This window comes from Lycorma delicatula, chromosome 9, assembly GCF_047948215.1.
Source record: "Lycorma delicatula isolate Av1 chromosome 9, ASM4794821v1, whole genome shotgun sequence".
Taxonomy (NCBI): domain Eukaryota; kingdom Metazoa; phylum Arthropoda; class Insecta; order Hemiptera; family Fulgoridae; genus Lycorma; species Lycorma delicatula.
Window position 1 is genome coordinate 33,559,607 of NC_134463.1, and position 20,077 is coordinate 33,579,683.

The 20,077-nt window shown below is 27.1% G+C and overlaps 1 protein-coding gene across 1 annotated transcript in view; it reads left to right on the plus strand.

The window, feature by feature from the left end:
* Positions 1-20,077, plus strand: part of l(2)k05819 (transmembrane protein 94-like protein l(2)k05819) — a 116,505-nt gene that overhangs the window by 72,423 nt on the left and 24,005 nt on the right. The window contains exons 17-20 of the mRNA XM_075374755.1: positions 8,271-8,421; positions 13,843-14,051; positions 16,433-16,610; positions 18,589-18,709. Coding sequence (XP_075230870.1) covers positions 8,271-8,421; positions 13,843-14,051; positions 16,433-16,610; positions 18,589-18,709 — 659 coding nt within the window. The remainder of the gene's footprint in view (positions 1-8,270; positions 8,422-13,842; positions 14,052-16,432; positions 16,611-18,588; positions 18,710-20,077) is intronic.

The following is a 20,077-nucleotide window of genomic DNA, read 5'->3' on the forward strand; positions in this document are numbered from 1 at the left end:
GAAAAACTCAGAGAATTTTTTATGTTTAAAAATACAAAAATTGGCTGTTGATTTTTTTTTCACCAGTAAATATGATTTGATTCTTAATAAATTAGCTATTTTTAGTACATTAAAAATTTTACATTTTCAAAATATATGTTTAAGAGATATGAAAGTTTGCTAAAAAACAGGTAATTTATTCAAATAAAATAACAGTATTCCCTTAAATCAAACTAAATAACACAAATGCTGTTTAGTTAATGTAAAAGTTTTGTAGTCAGTTAACTGTATACAAGAACTGATAAATTTATTTATAGTCAAATTAAAAAATTTCCTTTTACAGAAACAATATTATTCTGTTGATTAGTTTTTAAATAATTCTAAATTGATAAACCTGATTTTTTTGCATACTTGTTTATGCACTAAGTTTTCTTGTATGTAAATTTGTATTTTTTATTAAATATCTAATAATTCAACTAAAAATTACTCAAAACATTAAACATTTCAAATTCTACAGTAAATCCATCACATTTACAACAAATAGAAACTTCTGGTACACCTAAGCTTGATACAGTCCAAAAAAAATAAAGAATAAAAATAAAGAAGATACTAGTTTAAAATAATTTTTTTATAATTAATATTAATTTTTGATAATTAAAATAATAAAAAAAAATAATATTTTGGTGAAAAATAGTTTTAGCAGTGAAACTAAGTTATCCCACATGATAATGTCATTGCTCTAATTAAAACTAGAAATATAAAGGCTTATTCAATCCTCTAATAAACCTGATTTATCAATCTTTCAATTTAATGTCTTATCAAGAGTAATTGACAAAAAAAATCTCTGTATCTTCACCCTTGTGCTTTTAGCACTGAAAAACAACTTTAGCACTGCTCTTAATATCTTTGAAGTCTGTCTTTCACTTTTGTACCAATTTTATTTATTTATTATTTTTGTATAGTTTCATAACTACATAATTTTTATTCATTAATTTTGTATAACTATAACACTTCTAATTTTATATACAGTTATGGTTCTTTGATCAAGATTTCTGTTGTTTCCTTTGATCCTTCCAAACAAATGCTGGTGCAATTTCTTTTTGTTAACTGGAATGCCAAACTCTCAATACCTGATGTGTTTTGTAGTTATGCTGTGATTGGAATAAAATATCTATTTATGTATTTCTTATATAATTTAAATGGTTATAAAGTTTTTTTTTAAAAATATTTTTGTGTATAGTCGCATCAACAATTAAAGTCATTAGCGACTTATCAGTGTATTGGGAAATGTGTAGTCTTGAACAAGCTCAGGCCGACCATTCCTGAGACGTATGACTAATTGAAACCCAACAATCAAAGATGATCTATTATTCAATCAGAATAAAAGCAACTACCTTGATTAAGATTTGAACCTGAGAACTTAGACTTTGAAATCAGCTGATTTACGTTAATGAGTTTACCACTAGACCAACTCAGTGGGTTGTATAATAAAGATTATTGTGTCACAATAAAACTTAAACTAGTAGAAATATCTTCCACACATAATGTTCCATTTATATGTATATATTTTTTTTAATTCTACAAGATAAGATGTTTCTTATCTTAATTTTATCATTAAAGTACTTTTGCGGATTCCTGCATCCTCAGTCATGATTGAATTATTTTATTAAATTGCATATTAAAAATTAAAAATACTAAATAAACTATGTTCATAGTGTAATGTTTGTTATATTGCTATAATATTAAAATGAAAATTCCATACTAATTTATTATACGAGTGCTGTTATCTGTTGCAATTTTTATAAGACAGTAATGTAACAAACATTACAGCATGTACATAGTTAATTTTAGTATTTTTAATTTCTAGTATTCCATGATTCCATCCTGGCCAGGTGTATATAAATATAGTTTTTATTCTACTTAAATATATATAAGTTTATTAGTTTGCTAGTTATACAATTGAACGACAAACTTGCAATGATGATGCATATTATATTGCTTAATATTACCATTATTTTTATAATTTTTTATAAGTAGTAGATATATATATATATATATATATATATATATATATATATATATACACACACATAACATTACGTCCTTTTGTTTTAAGAAGAATATTTTACCCCTACTAAAGAAGAAGAAAGTTAAAATTTAAACTTACAAATAAGCTTAATGCAAAATTATGAATTTTTCAAATAATAAAACAAGATGTTCATTTATGATATTTTAACTTACTAAAGACTGAACATTGTAAAATATATGACTTTGAAAGTAATTGTATGATTAACAATCAAATTAAAATTAACACAACACTAGCAGTTCTATATGATTTCAATGATTCTGTATAAATTATATATAAATTACCGCAACGTAATATTTTGGCAGTATACTAAACAAAAGAAGGCAATATATAAAAAAATAGTAGATGATATTATGTCAGGAACTAGGGAGTTAAAATTTACTTAAATCTGCTTTGTTTGTGTATGTTTTTTTTTTATTTATTTAACCAATGTTATGAGTTGGTTTTTCTGATAAAATTTTTTATATTAAAGTATTTACTTTATGATCAGCTTTGTGAAAAGAAAGTTTTATCAACAGGTCATAATGTAAATAGAAGAAAATTCAAGTTTAATTTAAATACTTTTTGCCTATTATGTAACACATAAATAAAAATCAGTAAATTCTATCCCTTTCAATTTATTTAAAAAAAACAGTTAAAATGATTTTTATTTTGTTTTATATGATATAAAAAAAAATTGTTTGAAATAGCAAGTTGGATGTAATTAATTTAGATTGAATCTAATTTTGGAAATATTTCTTTAAATAATTTGTTTATTATTACTAAACTGAAATATGGATAGGTTTTTGTAATTGCTCATAAATGTCATAGTTCCAAATATCATAAATGTTTTTAAATCTGTATTTTATTTCTTGGAACTAATCTTTGCATCTGCAAATATGAAAAAGCTAGCCATAACTATTTTTTAACATATTTATCATTTTTTAACTTACATTCTTAGTTGTAGTGGTTTGAAAAGAAATATGCTTTTGTCAGTTGTGCAACAAATTTAATTTGACTGGAATGAATGTTGATTAGGAAGATACCGAAAACACTACTTTTGTCACTGTTATGGTTGCTACAATTTTAATAAATGTTTAATTTTTTAATACAATTAGTAATCTACTAACCAAATTTAAAACGCTTTGAATAACTTTTATATCATGAATATATTCCCATTTGACTTTTTGTATTTATTCTGTTTAATACATAATCTTAATCTGTTTAAAAACATCTCTAAATAAAACGTATCAGAAACTTGTGGGGAAAAAAATAATGATAATTTTAAAAGAAAATGATTTTAAAATTATTTATAATTAATAAATACCATTTCAAAAGGTTGGATATTATTAAAACTAACTTTTAAGGCAAAACATACACAGGTTCTCTACTCTAACAGTTTCCTATTTTATGATTTGCCGAATATGTAATATATAAACAGAAATCAGTTAATTGTAAGAGCTTTGGATGTATTAAAAAGACAGTCAAAGATATTTTTATTTTGTTAGTTTGTGGAATAAAAAAAGTCTTGAGAACATCCCTTGACAATTAATATCATGTCTCCAATGTTATATGTCAACACATAACCATTAATTCTTTTCATTAGGATACTTGGTACATTTCAGTGCAGTAAAAATTAATTTTCTGCAAATTCTATTGTAAGGTTTTTTCTTATCGAACACCAAAATTGTTTTTGTAAATTAGTAGTCTGTGAATAAATTAAAAAAAAATTGGATTATACATTACAAAAAGTTCCTCTTTAATTATATTTGTTTTGTTTTTTTTTTTTAATTTTTATGTATTGTTTATTATACTGAAGAGATCTGTTACTTAAAAAACACAATTTCAGGTTTTTTTCACAAAAATTAAAGAAATTAAAAACTTTTTTTTGGCCAATCCATAGATTTTTTTATTTAACATTATAATCAAATATGCTCAAAACATAATCTTACAATACCAACTTATTTAGAGTTAAAAACTTCTGTGATACTATTCTTTTTATTTTTATTTTGTTTTTTTTATTTACTATTTTAATCTTGTTTTTGTTAATTTTATTTTATTTTTTGTGTTTTGTTTGATGTTATCATATAGTGTTTCCTCTAGTAATAATAAAAATAGCAATAATACACAACAGAAGAGTTGTTCATCACCTTGTTTAGTTATCAACAATACATTTACAGAACAACATATCCCTCTTCTATCTGTTAAAAAAACTACAATTTCTGCTAACATCACTATTACTGGTTCTTCCTCGACTTCATCTTGTGCTGCTGCAGATTGTATGTCAATCTATGTAAGGTAGTAGTGGAAAAAAATTGTTTTATTTAAATTTTTTTAAATAATATTTACACACATTTAGTAATTCGTAGCTCAGGATAGAAAAACTGATTTATTCATTATTTGTGATGTAAATTCTTTTTCTGATTAAATTTTTGCTTAAAGATAACTTAAATATTTTTTTTGTAACGAATAAAATCAAAATTGACACTTGTGTAATCAGCTAATCTATTGACCCTACCCATCATTTGAAGGTGCTGTGATCTTTGGTAACATGCTGTTAGTAGCAATAATCCAATATCACTGCAATAGAGAGTTCTTAGTATTCAAAATAATCATTGTACATAATGATTTCAGTAACTAATCTTGATTGTTTAATTCTAGAAATGGAAGTTTTTTTATCTACAGCAACAGACTGTTCTGTATTTTGCATTCACTATATTATGAATTTATTAAAATAATTTAATCTTTGAAATTAGTACACAACCTATATTACCTATATATTTTGTTATGAAAAATGTATAGAAAATTGATATAATTCCAAAAAAAAATGTTATTGACCTTAAGGAATCTTTTGGAAAACTTTTGATTTAAAAAAATAACCATTCCTCAATGTGTTTCAGACGTGTAAAATTCATATGTCAAAAGTCATTTTGACATATAAAAGAAAGAACAGAATGTAACCTTGATTGGTACCAAAATCAAGATAATGTGACATATCACATTGTCTTGTTATTAATGTGAATTAATGTTTTAAACATTAATTCATATTAATGTTTAAAATATTGATTATTGTAAATGACTATCAAACTGTTATCTTTCCTATTAGAAGATCATTTAAGAATTGACTTAACATTTTCAATAAAATGTAACAATATATGTATTGCCAATAACATATTCTATTTTGTTACCTGTATTTTACTTCAACTATAATAAATCTGGAATTGACTTTTATTCCTGTAATTGCTGTAATAAAATAAGAACATGAAGTATTCTGAAGAGTGCAAATGTGTTTTATTAATTTCACAAAATCCTGTACAGTATGTGCTTGACTGAATCTGTTGAAGTACAAGTTATACACATGAGAATATGTCGACTTAATTTGTACAAAACATCTCATTTATACGTATTGTATTTCTATCTCACATTCTTTGAGATTTAGCCATTAAATTATATAATGTTCATTTTTTGTGTTTATTAGATTTAATATTCAACAAATAAAACAGCAAAGAATATTTCTCATTTATTTTAGTGCTGTTTAAATTTTATAGAGTTTGTTGGTAGAAGGTACATAAATGTTCATTAACATGAAACATAATCATAAAATATTTATTGTTTATTTAGTATTTATACTATTCTTGTTTAAAACTTAAAATAGTTTTATACAAAAGAATGACAGCAAAGTGCAAAAATTGCATTTTTATAAAAAAAAAAAGAAAAAAAGGCTATTGGAATCTGGTTGTTGTATGTATTTGATTATTGTTGTTTTTATTTACTGGTGAAAGTTTAGCAATATTTTATCAACAAATATTAGAATACAAACTTTTTACATGTTCTAATTAATTTTACTAAAATTTAGTAATTATACCAAATTATTAATTAAATTAGTTCTTAAATTAAATTAGTTCATTTAAAGTATAAGTATAATATGCATATTAATTCAATAATCTCTTGATGCACACTATATACAATTCTGCTTTCTGTTATATAGGTGTAATAAGTAAACTTTAAAAAAAAAAATAATAAAATAAATTTATTTATAAGCAGTTAACAATTTTTATATAAAATATAATCATATTATAAACATAGATATCAAAATAAAAACTTATTACACGTAAGTTTATATATTGTTTTTTATTTTTTTGAAGTTATCCTTTGGTTTAACAATTTTTTATAACCATAATTTGAAGAGAATATATATGAACAGAATTAAGTTACTGTAATTCATTTATTAAAAAAAAGAAGAGAGTATAACAATGAACAATGATTGTTTTTTATATGTATTTTGTTCATAAATTCATTGTAAAATAAAAGAAAAACAATGCCACTACTGTATCTGTTAGTTAATAGAATTGCACTAAGAAAGAATATCTTTATGTGTGGAGGTTTATGCTTTATGTTCTGAATTCTTGTTATTACATGTATTATTCATTTGTTTGGAAGGGGTGCACTGATCTAAAGAGTCATATTAATATAACAGTATTTCTACATTCTCTTCGTACTGTGTTTATTGTAATGTTTTTAATATAAAACACTGTGTAATAATATGCAATATTTTTGTCACTCTACACACACAAACACACACACCCAAATATATATATATATAACTAGTTCTTATAATGTAATTGCTATCTTTATTTTGATCTGAACTTAAAACTTTTTTCACTACACACAATTTAGAAATGGCAAACTGAATACATTGAAAATAATTAACTAGACTGAATAGAGTTAGTGGCAATAAAATAATTGACTAAGTATTACACTACTGGCCTGCATCAGATAATATTGAAAAAAGGTTTACCCATAAAATTCAGGCAAGTGAACCAGATACATTCTAAGTTATGTGAGGGTCAGTCAAATATAAACTGGGTTTTTTAAAACTAATTTATTTAAGAATTCTTAAATTACTCGTATATATTTTTCATTTACATCTTTATACACTTTTTCCATTGGATTGGTAGTTTTTTGATACCATTTTTATAAAAAATATTGGGACATGTCTGAAGCAATTCTACACAAGTTCTTACACTTTTGTGGACCAGAAAACATTTGTCATCAGAAAATGTTATCCCCCAACACTTCCTTTAGCAGTCCGAATGAATAATAATTTTTCTTACTGATAGATTTGGGTTCTAATCAGTACTTTCAGTGGAGTTGCTGTAATTTTTCTTGAATTATGGGAGCAATATAAGGTGTACTTTTACTATGAAGAAACAACACACTGTAGATCGGTAAATCACGTCTTTTGGACCAATAAATTGCTTTAAATTTGCCTAACTGTAATAATAAGCAGCACTGATCACAACTTTTCTGTTATGCCAAAAAATACTGGTAAGAACCTTGCCTGCTGACAACCTTGTTTTTGCGTTTACTGGAACAGTTTTTTTTTAATACCAATCTGTACTCAAACACTTAATTTCAGGGGTATAAAGGTGCACCCATGTCTCATCACAGATAAGAAGTGTTTAAAAAATTCATCCTATTCTGATTCATACTGAGCCAAAAGTATGTGACAAATTTCCAGTTCACTCTGGAAGATTCTATTTTGAAGAAATTTTTTGAAATTTTTAGTTATGGTTAGCACACTGCCGTGATTTATCTTAGTATTTACACTAATTTCATTCACTGCCAGTCGTTTTTCTCTCAATAGGGTTATGAATTTTTTTTACATGTTATGCTGTGTAAATTATTAACGTAATGACCTCTGAAGAATTACTTACGTCATTTAAACGCTTTTGTTTTGATAAAGTTTCATCATCTAATTGTAATCTTTGTAAAATTTGTTACTTATTGTAAATTTTCATTTTTTAAATGCTTAATATTAATAGACTATAGAACAGCACTAGACAGTAGCCACTTGTTGATCCTGTTAGGGACTAAAAATTAGTGACATTGGATATGCATAATTGCAAACAGTGAATATGAACATACCCTCTGCCTACTGCTTAATATTGACGCCATACAGCATGGACTTGATTGATGCAGTGAAATTGGGGTTTATATTTGGCTGACCCTCATATGTGGGTAAAAGTAGCTGATTAATGATAATATTTTTTAAAACTATTGTGGTTTATTTCATAAATATATTAACCATTGTTTATAAATTGCAAGTAACCATTATTTTTCTTATTAATATTATATCTTAATATCTTATTATATCTTAATATAATATTATATATTATATTTTAATATTATATATTAATATTTATATCTTAATATTATTTAACAGAGATTCAAAGGATGAAACAACTGGTGATGGTGATAGTGTAATAATTCAGCAACAGCAAAATGTTCCAGGAGATTGGCAGTCTCAATCATTAAGTTGTTTAACTGACAGCACAGAGCAAAGTGTTCCAGTTAATTTTGATATGTCAAATAGGGTAAGCCTTGTCATACCATACTATATATTAGTACGTGGTTAATAAATTACAATATTTTCATATCATGAATAATCTTTATAGATATGAAATAATAGAAGGATTTGTATTAGTGTGATTTATTGAAGAATACACATTCATGAATGCAGGTGACTAGTGACTATGCAAAGAAAATTACAGACTGAGATGCCATCCCATTAGGAACGTGCTTGCCTGATTGGCTTCTGGTTTTCTTTTTCCTTTCTTTTTCCCTGTTTAGCCTCTGGGAATCACTGTCAGGTATTACTTCAGAGGATGAATGAAGATATGTGAGTGTAAGTGAAAAGTAGTCTTGTACAGTCTCAGATCGACCATTTGTGAGATATGTGGTTAATTGAAACCCAACCACCAAAGAGCACTGGTACCCATGATCTAGTATTAAAATTCGTATAAAAGTAACTGTCTTTATTAGAACTTGAACGCTGGAACTTTCGACTTTAAAATCAGCTGATTTGCGAAGATGCGTTCACCACTAGACCAATCCGGTGGGTTTGGTTTCTGGTTTATCCAAACATGTTGACAAACAGAGTTGTATGCTGGGGAAATGATATAATAAATCTCATAATACCTAACTAAAAATGAAGTTGTCACTAATAAGGAAAAACAGGATGATGTATATTAACTATTCATAGACATTAGAGATGATGTAAATTAATTAGCCATTACAAGAAAATACAGAATTAACATTTCAATGTCTACTTTTGTGTTACAGATGGAAAAAAATATTGTTTAATGGTGTAAGAGTTGTAAGAGTGTACTTTCATTACTTGGTTTTGCACCTTTTGAGCAGTCTTCATCCAAAAATTTGAAAAAAAATATAATGCATTTATAAACATTGATGATAATATGTGTGAAAATTCATCTGATGAATGGATGGAAATTTTTGGATGAAAAAGATTAATTAGAATATTGTAATGAATTTATTGTATTAATAAAACATATGCCATATATTTTTAAATTGTATATTATAAACCACCTAGTACAGAATATTGAGTATGCAATAATAGAATTGTTTCAGTCGTGACTGAGGATTCAGGATCCCATGCAAGTACTTTCATAGAAAAATTAAGGTAAGATATGTCTATCTAATATTCTGTACCAGGTGATTTATTTTAATATAAATTTTAATGTAATTTATACAGTACAGAGGAATAATGTGAATCTTTAAAAAGTTTATTTCAGTAAATAATGCATATCAGCGTTTCTCAATCTGGGGGTTGCAGTGATATGAAAGGGCGGGGTCGTAAAATTAGCCTACAACTTTACACATAAACAATAATGAAATCATTTTATGAGAGAAACAATCATTTGTTATAAACATTTTACTTATATTTACAAGTTCACATGTAAAGAAAATAAATTAATTTGATGGTTGCATTTTATTTTCATTTATAAGTTTCTTCATACGTCGATTTATATTAGAAACACGCAAATACAAATTGTTTTCAAGTATAAAAGACTTTCTATTTTTAATTTTTAGCACAACCATAAACGAAAAACCCTTTTCATATAGATTACTTGTAGGGAAAGGGATTAATATTTTCATGCTTATGTGACTAAATTTCCATATTCACTTTGACAAACAAGCCAAAATGTATCTAAATCTTCAGATATGAGTTGTAGTTGTAATATTTTACTGGCAGACATTTCATTTGCTGGTAGTGAATCTCATCTGGTAACTTGGAAGCTGCAACAATGTTTTTCAGTAACTGGATTCTGTACCCATTTCTTCAAGAAATTATTTTTGTCATCCGGGATATACTACACCAATTGAATTTTTTTAATGTTCAGACATGACGTTTTCACAACAAATATTATGCAAGCAGGTAAGAAGCACATAAACATCAATACCTGTTTATTTCATTTTTATCTTTTTTTTGGTTTATTGTTAATTAAACATTATTTTAAAAGACCTTTTCCTAGCCTACAGCTTTCAAATTATGAAAAAATAAATGTTTTATATAGGGTGTCCACGAAGAAACAGAGAAACTTTCAGGACATGTTCTGCTGGTGAAAATAATGGAAAACGTTCATATAAACGTAGGTATGGAAATGCTTAGTTTTCGAGTTATGGGAAACAAGTCTCAGAACTGTAATTCCAGTAGTTTTTAAGATATCTGACATAAAACACAAAATTTGGGGTCAAAAACAAAGTTTTTTTTTAGGTTTGAAGTACAATACCTTTGTTAAATGACTAATAAACATAGAAGATTTACTAAAAAACCTATAGGTAATTTAATTCTACCTAATAAAGATTATTTATTAAAAAAAATACTAATTACTGAAAATAATTATAAAGGAAATATTAAATTTATAGAGCAATATTTTGCAACCATTTGTTCCAATGTTCTGTGGAAATAGAATTTTCTGTAATTTAAAACAAAAAATTGCAAGTGACTAAAAAAGGTACTTGTCAATTGTAGTTCATACCATTATCACTGGGAGTTAGATATTTGAGTTTTCTTGTCAACTCAAATGATGTGAACTACTTAACCCATTCGAGTCATATGACGACCTCAAGTCGTAATGCTTCAGTGCTCCATATACATGTATATATTTCATGTATATGAAATAGTACATCTATGAGCTACTAATAGTAGCTCATAGATGGCATTGTAATGTATTCTGAAGTGAAGTGCTGATGTGATTTTTGTAAATCCCCCTTTCTAGCCTCGCTCACTGCTTCTTATCAAAATAACAGGCACAGACTTACTCCATCTCTTAGTTTGTATTTTTTTTGATGATGTCAGTAACCTTCATGGTGGAGAAAAGGTTTCATAGTGATGCTGAAGAATTGACAAAGTGTTTAGAAAGGGTTCTATACAGTCATAATGAATGTAGTGATTTTTCTGATGATGAGTCAAAGTCTGAAGAAAGTTGTAGTAATAGTTCTAGTGAATCTAGTGAGGAAAGTGATGATAATAATGATGACGCACCAGGCCCTTCTAAGTGCATATATACTGTGACGCAGAAAAAACTAAGTGATTGGAGTTAGACAAAAACTCAAAATAACCCCATTTTATATTCTTTTACTAAACGTAATGGCGTTTGTGAAGATATATTGAATAAGTTTGAGCCAGATCCACCTTCAGAACTTCAAATTTTTTCGAAGTATATGGAAACTTTGATAAAATCTGTGACGAAACTAATGCATATACTACGAAACAACTGAACAATTCTGTTAGGAAAAAGTTGAAAGATGATGATAAATGGTTTCAAATTACTGCCGATGTAATTTTGATGTCGCAGTTGCGAAAATCGCATATCAAATTGTACTGGAGTAAAAATAGATGCATTGACACACCTATATTTCACCAAACAATGAGCAGAGAGAGATTCAAGCTAATTTCACGTTTCTTGCATTTTACTACTGACAACAATGAAAATGATAAACTAAAAAAAATTAAGCCTATAATTCAACATTTTTCTACAAAATTTTACTGAATTACATCTCCCTTCTCAGAACATAGCTTTGGATGATAGTCTAATGAAATTCAGAGGTTGCCTTTCATTTGTGCAATGTGGTTTGGAATAAAAAAGTTTACAAAATTTGTGAATCTACTTTAGGTTATTTTTATATTTCAAAATTTATGTAGGTGATGATATGAAAAATCCTACCTTTCCTGCCAGTACTAATGTTGTAATCGATGGGCGTGAACCATTGTTGGACTGAGGAGACACATTGTTTTAATTGGTATTTTTCTCCAGATTTATATAGAAAGATAACAGAAAGAAAAACAATTGTAATTGGAACTGTGGAACATTTTCAGTAAAAAATTTTTATTGTTGATTTTTTATGTATTATTGTGTTCCCCAACATACTGCCAGGGGATTTAAATATTTCTAAGTCAGCTGTGTAGGCATTTAAATATGACATCATAGATTTAAGAAGGTAGAAGTGTGGGTTCCTTGATTGCATTCTAATCTCTGCAATCATTAATTAAAAAACCTTATGTTGCATTTCATTTTATTCAGTATTCAAGATAGTCAAGTGTTAATTTTAGGTAACATTGTTGATTAATTAATCTTTTAATATTATTATTTTTCCTCTGTACTGTTAAATTATATTTAAATTCTATTAAATAAACCACCTAATACAGAATTTTGAGATAAGATATATCTTACCCTAATTTTTCATGAAAGCACTGTGAAATCTTATTAATAAAATGTATTTTAAAAGTAAAATAAATGTTTTATGAAAGTAGATATATATAAAACAATATTTTAGGTAGAAATTTTCATGAAATGTTTAGTGTTACATAGCTGTGATAAATACACAAGTAATTTAACAAATTAGTTTAGCAGATGGTATTCTAAAAGTAGAATATGATTATCAAATTTAATTTATTATACTTAATGCTTTTGTTTTTCTTTTTTTTGTATTTGGTACTTTTACATAAAATTTATACTTAATCAAAATGAGTTTTTTAATGAATTTAATTAAACACATCATTTAAAAAATAGTGTAAGTTCTGTAATAAAAATATCTAATCTATATTAGGTAAAAGTTACAAAATATAAAATTTGTTAACAGCGACTGAGATTGTAAATATATCTCTTTATAATTTTACATTAAGTTTTGTAAAAAAAAGAAAAAACTGTTCTCGTGAAACAGAGATCTGTGTGAAAGTACTAAATATGGAAGTGAACCAAAAACAGTAAATGTAAAAAATTACTTAAGTTAACAGGTAAGGAAAATTTTTTTAGCTGCTACCATATTCTGAGCCCCATGCTAATTAATTATCTATTAAAGAAAGCTATCTAATGGTTTAAATATTTTCTAGTTGACAGCCATACATGATAAGGCATGATTTTTTAGTTTGTCAGTTGGCAGCCAGATGAGATACAGTGCTGGATCCATTGTTCTAAATACATTTTCCTGTATGCTACTCGTTTGCCAACTTCAGTATCAACCAATATAGTTCATTTTCTTTACATTGATGTCGCTAGTTGCTACTTCTGTTTAATTCTAACAATTTTTTTCAATTTTCTATAATTTATGTATTGAGCTGTGTGTGAAGCTATCGATCTCCATGACTAAACATTATTTTCAAGACAATTTATTTCAGTTTATAGCATATATTACCACTATAAAACCCTTTTTTGTATGTATGAATTTTGGTTTTATAATTTTATTTTTTTAATATATATGTTATGCTAGATTTAACTGATAAATGCTATATTCATAATTTTTTCCTTACTAGTTCATGTAAAAAGTATTTAAAATAGAGAAAACATGACATTAGTCAATAAATAATTTTGTAAAACATAAAACCTAAGGTACTTTAAATATTATTTCAGTAGAAACACCAAGTGGACTTAAATAAGTGCATGAACTTAGTCTTCAAAGAGTTAATTAAAAAAATTTTTTTTTTTACTCTACAGGCAAAGTTACCAAGAGGAATTGAGAACATTAGGCCACATTTGGATAAGGTTGATAATGTACCATTATTAGTATCATTATTTACTGATTGTACACCAAGCACAACTAGAGAAATGATTTCAATTATGCAGGAATATGATGAAGTAGTTTGTGTTATTGGTTCTTCTGCTAATGCTGATAATGTTGGAATATTTCTACAAGCTAATGCAAGGTAATGCAAGGTTATTTATTATTTATTTACCCTAAAAAAATTTGTGTTTTTTTTTAGTTTTAAGGCTATATGACAGTCTTTCTTTCGGTTGTATGATAAAATTGGTAATTCTTTAAGTCTCTTTCTTGTGCAGTTTGTATGATAGATGGATGTCATGCCATAAAGTTTGTGGTCGAATTGACATTTCTGAAAATGGCATAGCCATCCTCAATATAATAAGCATCCCATGCCAAGTCTGTTAAGAGATTTAAGGAATGAAATAGTTTCCCATTATCTTTCTTGTATATCAGTATGGCAAGCTTACCAAAGTGCAAGAGATATCCAGCTCTAAAAGTGACAAATTCATTTCGTTTACTTCAGTTGGCTCAGAAAAATATTTTATATGTGTATGAGTCAAATTTTAAATCTTATTCATATTCTCATAATTTATATTTTGTGATGACTGTGTATTAGACAATTATTAATATATTATTATTTAACTGTACAAGAAGATATTCGTACCTTGTGGATTCATTGTTTGTACAGTATCTCAATGAATGATATGTTGTAAGTGTGTACCCATCATTACTACTGTTATGAATTATAAAAGAACGGGTTATAAATAACCAAAAATAAAAGCTGGGAAAGTATTGCATGACTTGCCTAGCTATGCCAGTGAAGTCATACAATAAAAATACACTTTTTTATTGAAAAATTTAATCAACTTAACAAAGTTTTATTTTTATAATTTTTCCCTCTTCCCCATATGAAAGGGGATTTTTTATTGAATTAATGATTACAAAAATAAAATTTAAGGATTAAAATTTCCAAATTTCAAGTGAAAAAATTTTTTATTTTGTTGGCTCTCTTACTCTGTGAGACAATTTAGTAAAAATATTTTTATAAAAAAGTGATCTTTAACAAAATGTAAATTAAAATAAAAATTAATATTGAAAAAAAAAACTAACTTCATTGATAGTAACTAAAAAAATTGCTTCTTATTTTGTGCACGGGGTATATTATATGGACTAAAATTACTTAAATTCTAATTGCCCTTAAAGTGACAAAGAAAAATAAAAAGATTTTTTTTAAATTATAAAGATTAAAAAAGTTACGAGCCAAAAAACAAAGTATTTTATTTTTTAGAGGTGGGAATAAACTAAAAAAAATGTATAAAATTATTCATATATAACAATAAGATAATTTGTTAATAGTTAGATAGTTTATTAATAAGGTAATAAGGTTGAGGTTTACAAATTTAAGTAAAGTTTTCTCTAAATCTAACAAACTCTTCAATAAGGCAAAAAACAGCGTAAAAATTTTCAGAAAACCTCTGTGTTGAAGGTTCGGGGTTTATAATTTAAGAAAATTGTAGACCTTTTTGATAGCCTTATATATAACCTATAAAATATTTAATTTTTTTTTAACATGAAATCTGAAGGGAGAAGAAAAAACAAAAAAAAATGATATATAATTCAATTTTAAGTGGGGGTTGATTTTTTTTGAAAAAATTGTTTTTATTTATATATGCAATGTAGGTAACAAATTTGCTAACGTTAAGTTTTTTCTTCTCTGAAAAAAATTGAATATTGGTTTTTTTGCCCACCCCTCAACAATTTTTTTAAAAAATTGCGTGATCAATGCTCCTTATAGAAATATTTGAGCTAAATTTTAAGAAAATCGGTTAGGTCAATCCTGAGATATAAGGCGAAAACCAGTGCTACAGACTTATGTACACACATTCATACATGTATATGTTTTTTGGTCTAGTTGAATTAGTTCAACCCTAAAACATACAGATTTGCAAAAAACCCAGTATCTCATTCTTGACATGACTGCCTTACTTTCCACTTTAATATAGGTAGAAAAGCTATTTAGTTATATTCGTTAGGAAGGTAAAAATATTATATTATCATGAAATTAAAAATTAAATTTAAATGTTTAAAAATAAATCTGAATTACCTTGTCTAATCATTTTATTTAATTTTATTATCATTATATTATTAAATTATATTATTATTGTTTCTTGTGAAGAGAATACCAACATGACACTCTCTACTGTCCCTTCTTTTTTTAATTTAAATAATGTACCTTCTTATACTCTTGCCTATGAATGGATATATGAATTGTAATTTATATATCTAATATATTTCTAATTGTCTTTCATTAATATTACAATTTACTTTTAAAATGTATAAATTTTCTAATATACTATTTATAATGAGATTTTTTTCATTATACGGATTTCAGCTATGTTGGATGTTTCTGTACTTTGATGTCTGTATGGTGTAAGAATCATATTTTAAGTGACCTTTGGTTCTCCCTACATTAGGAATAACAGAATAAAGAATAATTTAAAATAAATTAAATATATATATTTTTTGTTTTGTTTTTTATTTTAGCATAGCAGTTGAACCATTATATCCACAAGTTTGCCAAAAAGTGTGTGTTTGTAAACCTACAGATCCTGATCATCAAGGTCCTTCGCCAGTTTGTGTATCAAAGTTACTGAACTCTATACCTTGTTCTGTTAGTATATCACGTGAAGATTCTTTTTCTATATTTCATCTTATTACAAAGGTACAATACATTTTAAAAATATATTAATATTTTGTATTTTATTTGTTTTATAAAATTATTATTTCCCTAAACAGAAAATGATTTTGATATGTGTTATTAAAATATAAGTGATGATTCTGAATATAATTAATTATTTACAGTTTATATTTATAATTAATTATTATTCAGTTTGTGATGAAAATACAAGGGATTTTGAATAATTAACGAGACAAATTAATGTAGAGAAAAAATGATTTATTTAATGAGAATGAAACTTAAACTACTTTTCAATATAGTATCCAGCAACATTAAGATACTTACCCCATCATTCTGTGAGCTTTCTTATTCCTGCAGCGTAGAAGTCTTTACCTTGCTGTTTGAATAATTTATGTTCTGCTTTTTTGATTATTTTGTTAGCATTGAACTTGTTGCCACATAAAAAGTCTTTTAGCGGGTTGTATAAATGAAAATTGGATGGGGTGAGGTCTGGACTGTAAGGAATGTGTGGCAACACCTCCCAACCCAACTTCTCGAGTGTTTCTCCTGTTCTCTGAGCAATGTGGGGGCGTGCATTGACATACAAGAGAATCACACCTTTTGAGAGAGACCCTGATGTTTTTGCCTTATTACAGGTCTCACTTTCTATTTGAGCATGTTAAAATAGTACTCACTGTTCACAGTACATTGTTCTGCTAAATATTCACTAAAAATTGGGCCTTGAGAAGATCATCAACATCACTTTAGCAGTGTGAGTTTTGAATTTTTTTTTTGTGGGTGAATCCAGATTTTTCACTCAAGACTTTGCCGTTTGGAGGCTTGAAATGGTGTATCCACATTTCATCCCTTTTCAATCTAGACACATTACCTTCCACTTCAAACCATTCTTTGAACTCAGAACAAATGCGAATCCGTGTCTGTATGGGCTTGAGTCAGCTGCCTTGGAATTCATCTCAAACACGTTTTGCAATAATTCAGCATATCATGAATGATTGAATGTATGGTTCCAACAATAATATTACACAAACTAGTAATTTAGGAAATTTTGACTTGCCTGTCTTCATGACTAAGATCATTTATGCGATTTTGCAGCACGGTAGTTGAAACTTCAACTGATCTTCCAGAGTGATGGAGATCAGTCGTACTTGTTTTCACTTATAAATGTACTTATACTGGAGTTTAAACACTTTTCACCATACTGTTTCAATATTTCAATATTCTTGAGTAACTTTCTTCTGGTTTCACACCTGATAACAAACATCACTAAATGTTGCTCCTCTAGTGCACATGTTTCAAGCAGAGCTGACATTCTGAAATCAACTAAAGAGTTTATGTTTAGATTAATTATGATTGAACATCTGATTAAATGTGTTCCCAAGGTTTGCCAACTTGACCCTCAAAAAGTTTCATTGTCATTGAATGAACCGTTTTTTCTCTACATCAGTTTGTCTTATTAACTATTGAACATCCCTCTTATGTTACTAAGTACCTTAAATTTAGATGTAACAGATAGCTCAGTTGGTTAAAAATTTTTACAATAAAAATATGAAAATAAAAATCATCAGATTAATCCTGTTGTGCTCCGAATTACTAATGATCCTGTGGATGATATTTGAATCTAGAATTCTAATGTATATTTGCTGTATGTGCAAGGTTCAGTAGTGTGGACAGACATCATCCTTTGAATGCCACAGCTTTTAGCTGAGTATGAAAATATGGAAAAATTCAGTATGAGTAACAGTAGTCTTTTTTTAACTCTCATGTGATAATTACACAATATCACATGATGTTCAAAATTAAGTAAGTCAATTCACTCTTATACTCCTAATGAAAAAAACATATTATTTCCAGTAAAGAAAAAATTCACTTAAATAAAAGTAAAAATACACTTCATAAAGCCTTCACTGAAAATCTAACAAAAATTTTTTTTTTTTTAATTTTGTAACATGCTACTGGTGCATATGTATATATTTAGAGGTATATATTTACTGTATGTTTTCAGGCACGTCATTACATGAAACACGTATGGAACTGTACTCAGTATTGGGTGTGTTGTGTTGTATCATTGAGCTGTGCACAACTTTTGACATCACTCCTAATGCTGCCTCCACTCTTCAGCACTGGTAATACAAATTCAAGGAATTTTGTCAAATTAAGGTGTGTACTACTTTGGAAAAAACAAAACAAAAAATTAAACCAACGTAATAAGTTTCATGTAAATCTATTGCATTTAGTTTGTGAAAAACTGTTACCTTATAAATTTTGTTTTTAATTCTGAAGAATTAAAATTTTTTACACATTGTTCATTCATCTTCTGCTTTCTTTTGTTCATTAATGAAAATACAAGACCCAAAAAATTAGGAAGTTGCCTTTGAAAGTGACTATGAATGAAAACAAAATATCTTGTATTGAGATTTTCATTCCAGTTAGATATATGACTGACAATTTTTAATAGGATAAGACGTTATAATTACTAGTTATTGCTTTAGGAATTATACAGTTTGGTAGTGCACTCAATTTTTTTAATATAAGTGTTCCAGTAGCTTATTAAATCTCTGGATCACCAGTCTAGGATGTGTTGTTTATTAGAAATCAACAAAAGAAATTAGGGGCAGGATGTAGAATGAGGCACGGTTTAAAAGTAAGGGCCAATTGGTAACAAAATGAGAATGAAGAAAATGAAAAATTTATTTATAGTTTCAAATACTTAGATATTTATTTTTCTACATAATCACCATTTCATTTCAAAACTTTTGATACTGTGAAACAAGCTTCTTCAAATCCAGTGCATAAAATTCCACTACCTGGGATTGGAGCCATTTTTGCATTTTTCTACTATTTACTTTCCTCAAATTGTTGAGACACAAGCCAGTTTTTGAGATGTAGGAAGAGATTTAGTCACTGCGAGTGAAATCAGAATTGTAAGGAGGATGATGAAAAATTTCCCATCTGAATTTTTTAATTGTTTCTGTTGTGCATGTGTGACATGCATTATCGTGAAGAACAATTCCTGATCTCAGCATTCCCCGTCATTAGTTTTGAAAGGCACAACGCAGTTTAGAAAATGTTTCACTATAAACTTGTGATATGATTGATGTTCCAGGTTCTATGAAATCAATCAAAAGCACCTTTTTGTCTCAGAATACAGTTGCCATGATTTTCCATTGAGATTGGACTTGTTTGAATCTTTTCAGTTTAGGTGAACTGGAATGAAGCCACTACATGGATTGTTGTTTCATTTCAGCATTGACATACAAAATCTACATCTTGTCACCGGTGATGATATGGGGAAAAAATTTATCCCATTCATGATTAAAGTGATTGAGAAAAGCACAGACAGATGTCATTCTGTGATCTTTGTGAGCACTTGTCAAAATGTTCAGCACTTATCGTGCATACTGTCACGATTCTCAACAATCTTGTCTTTGAAACTTTTGGAAATTCAAGAGAAAGATTGCTTATTATACGATTTTCTTTCACTTTTGCATTCA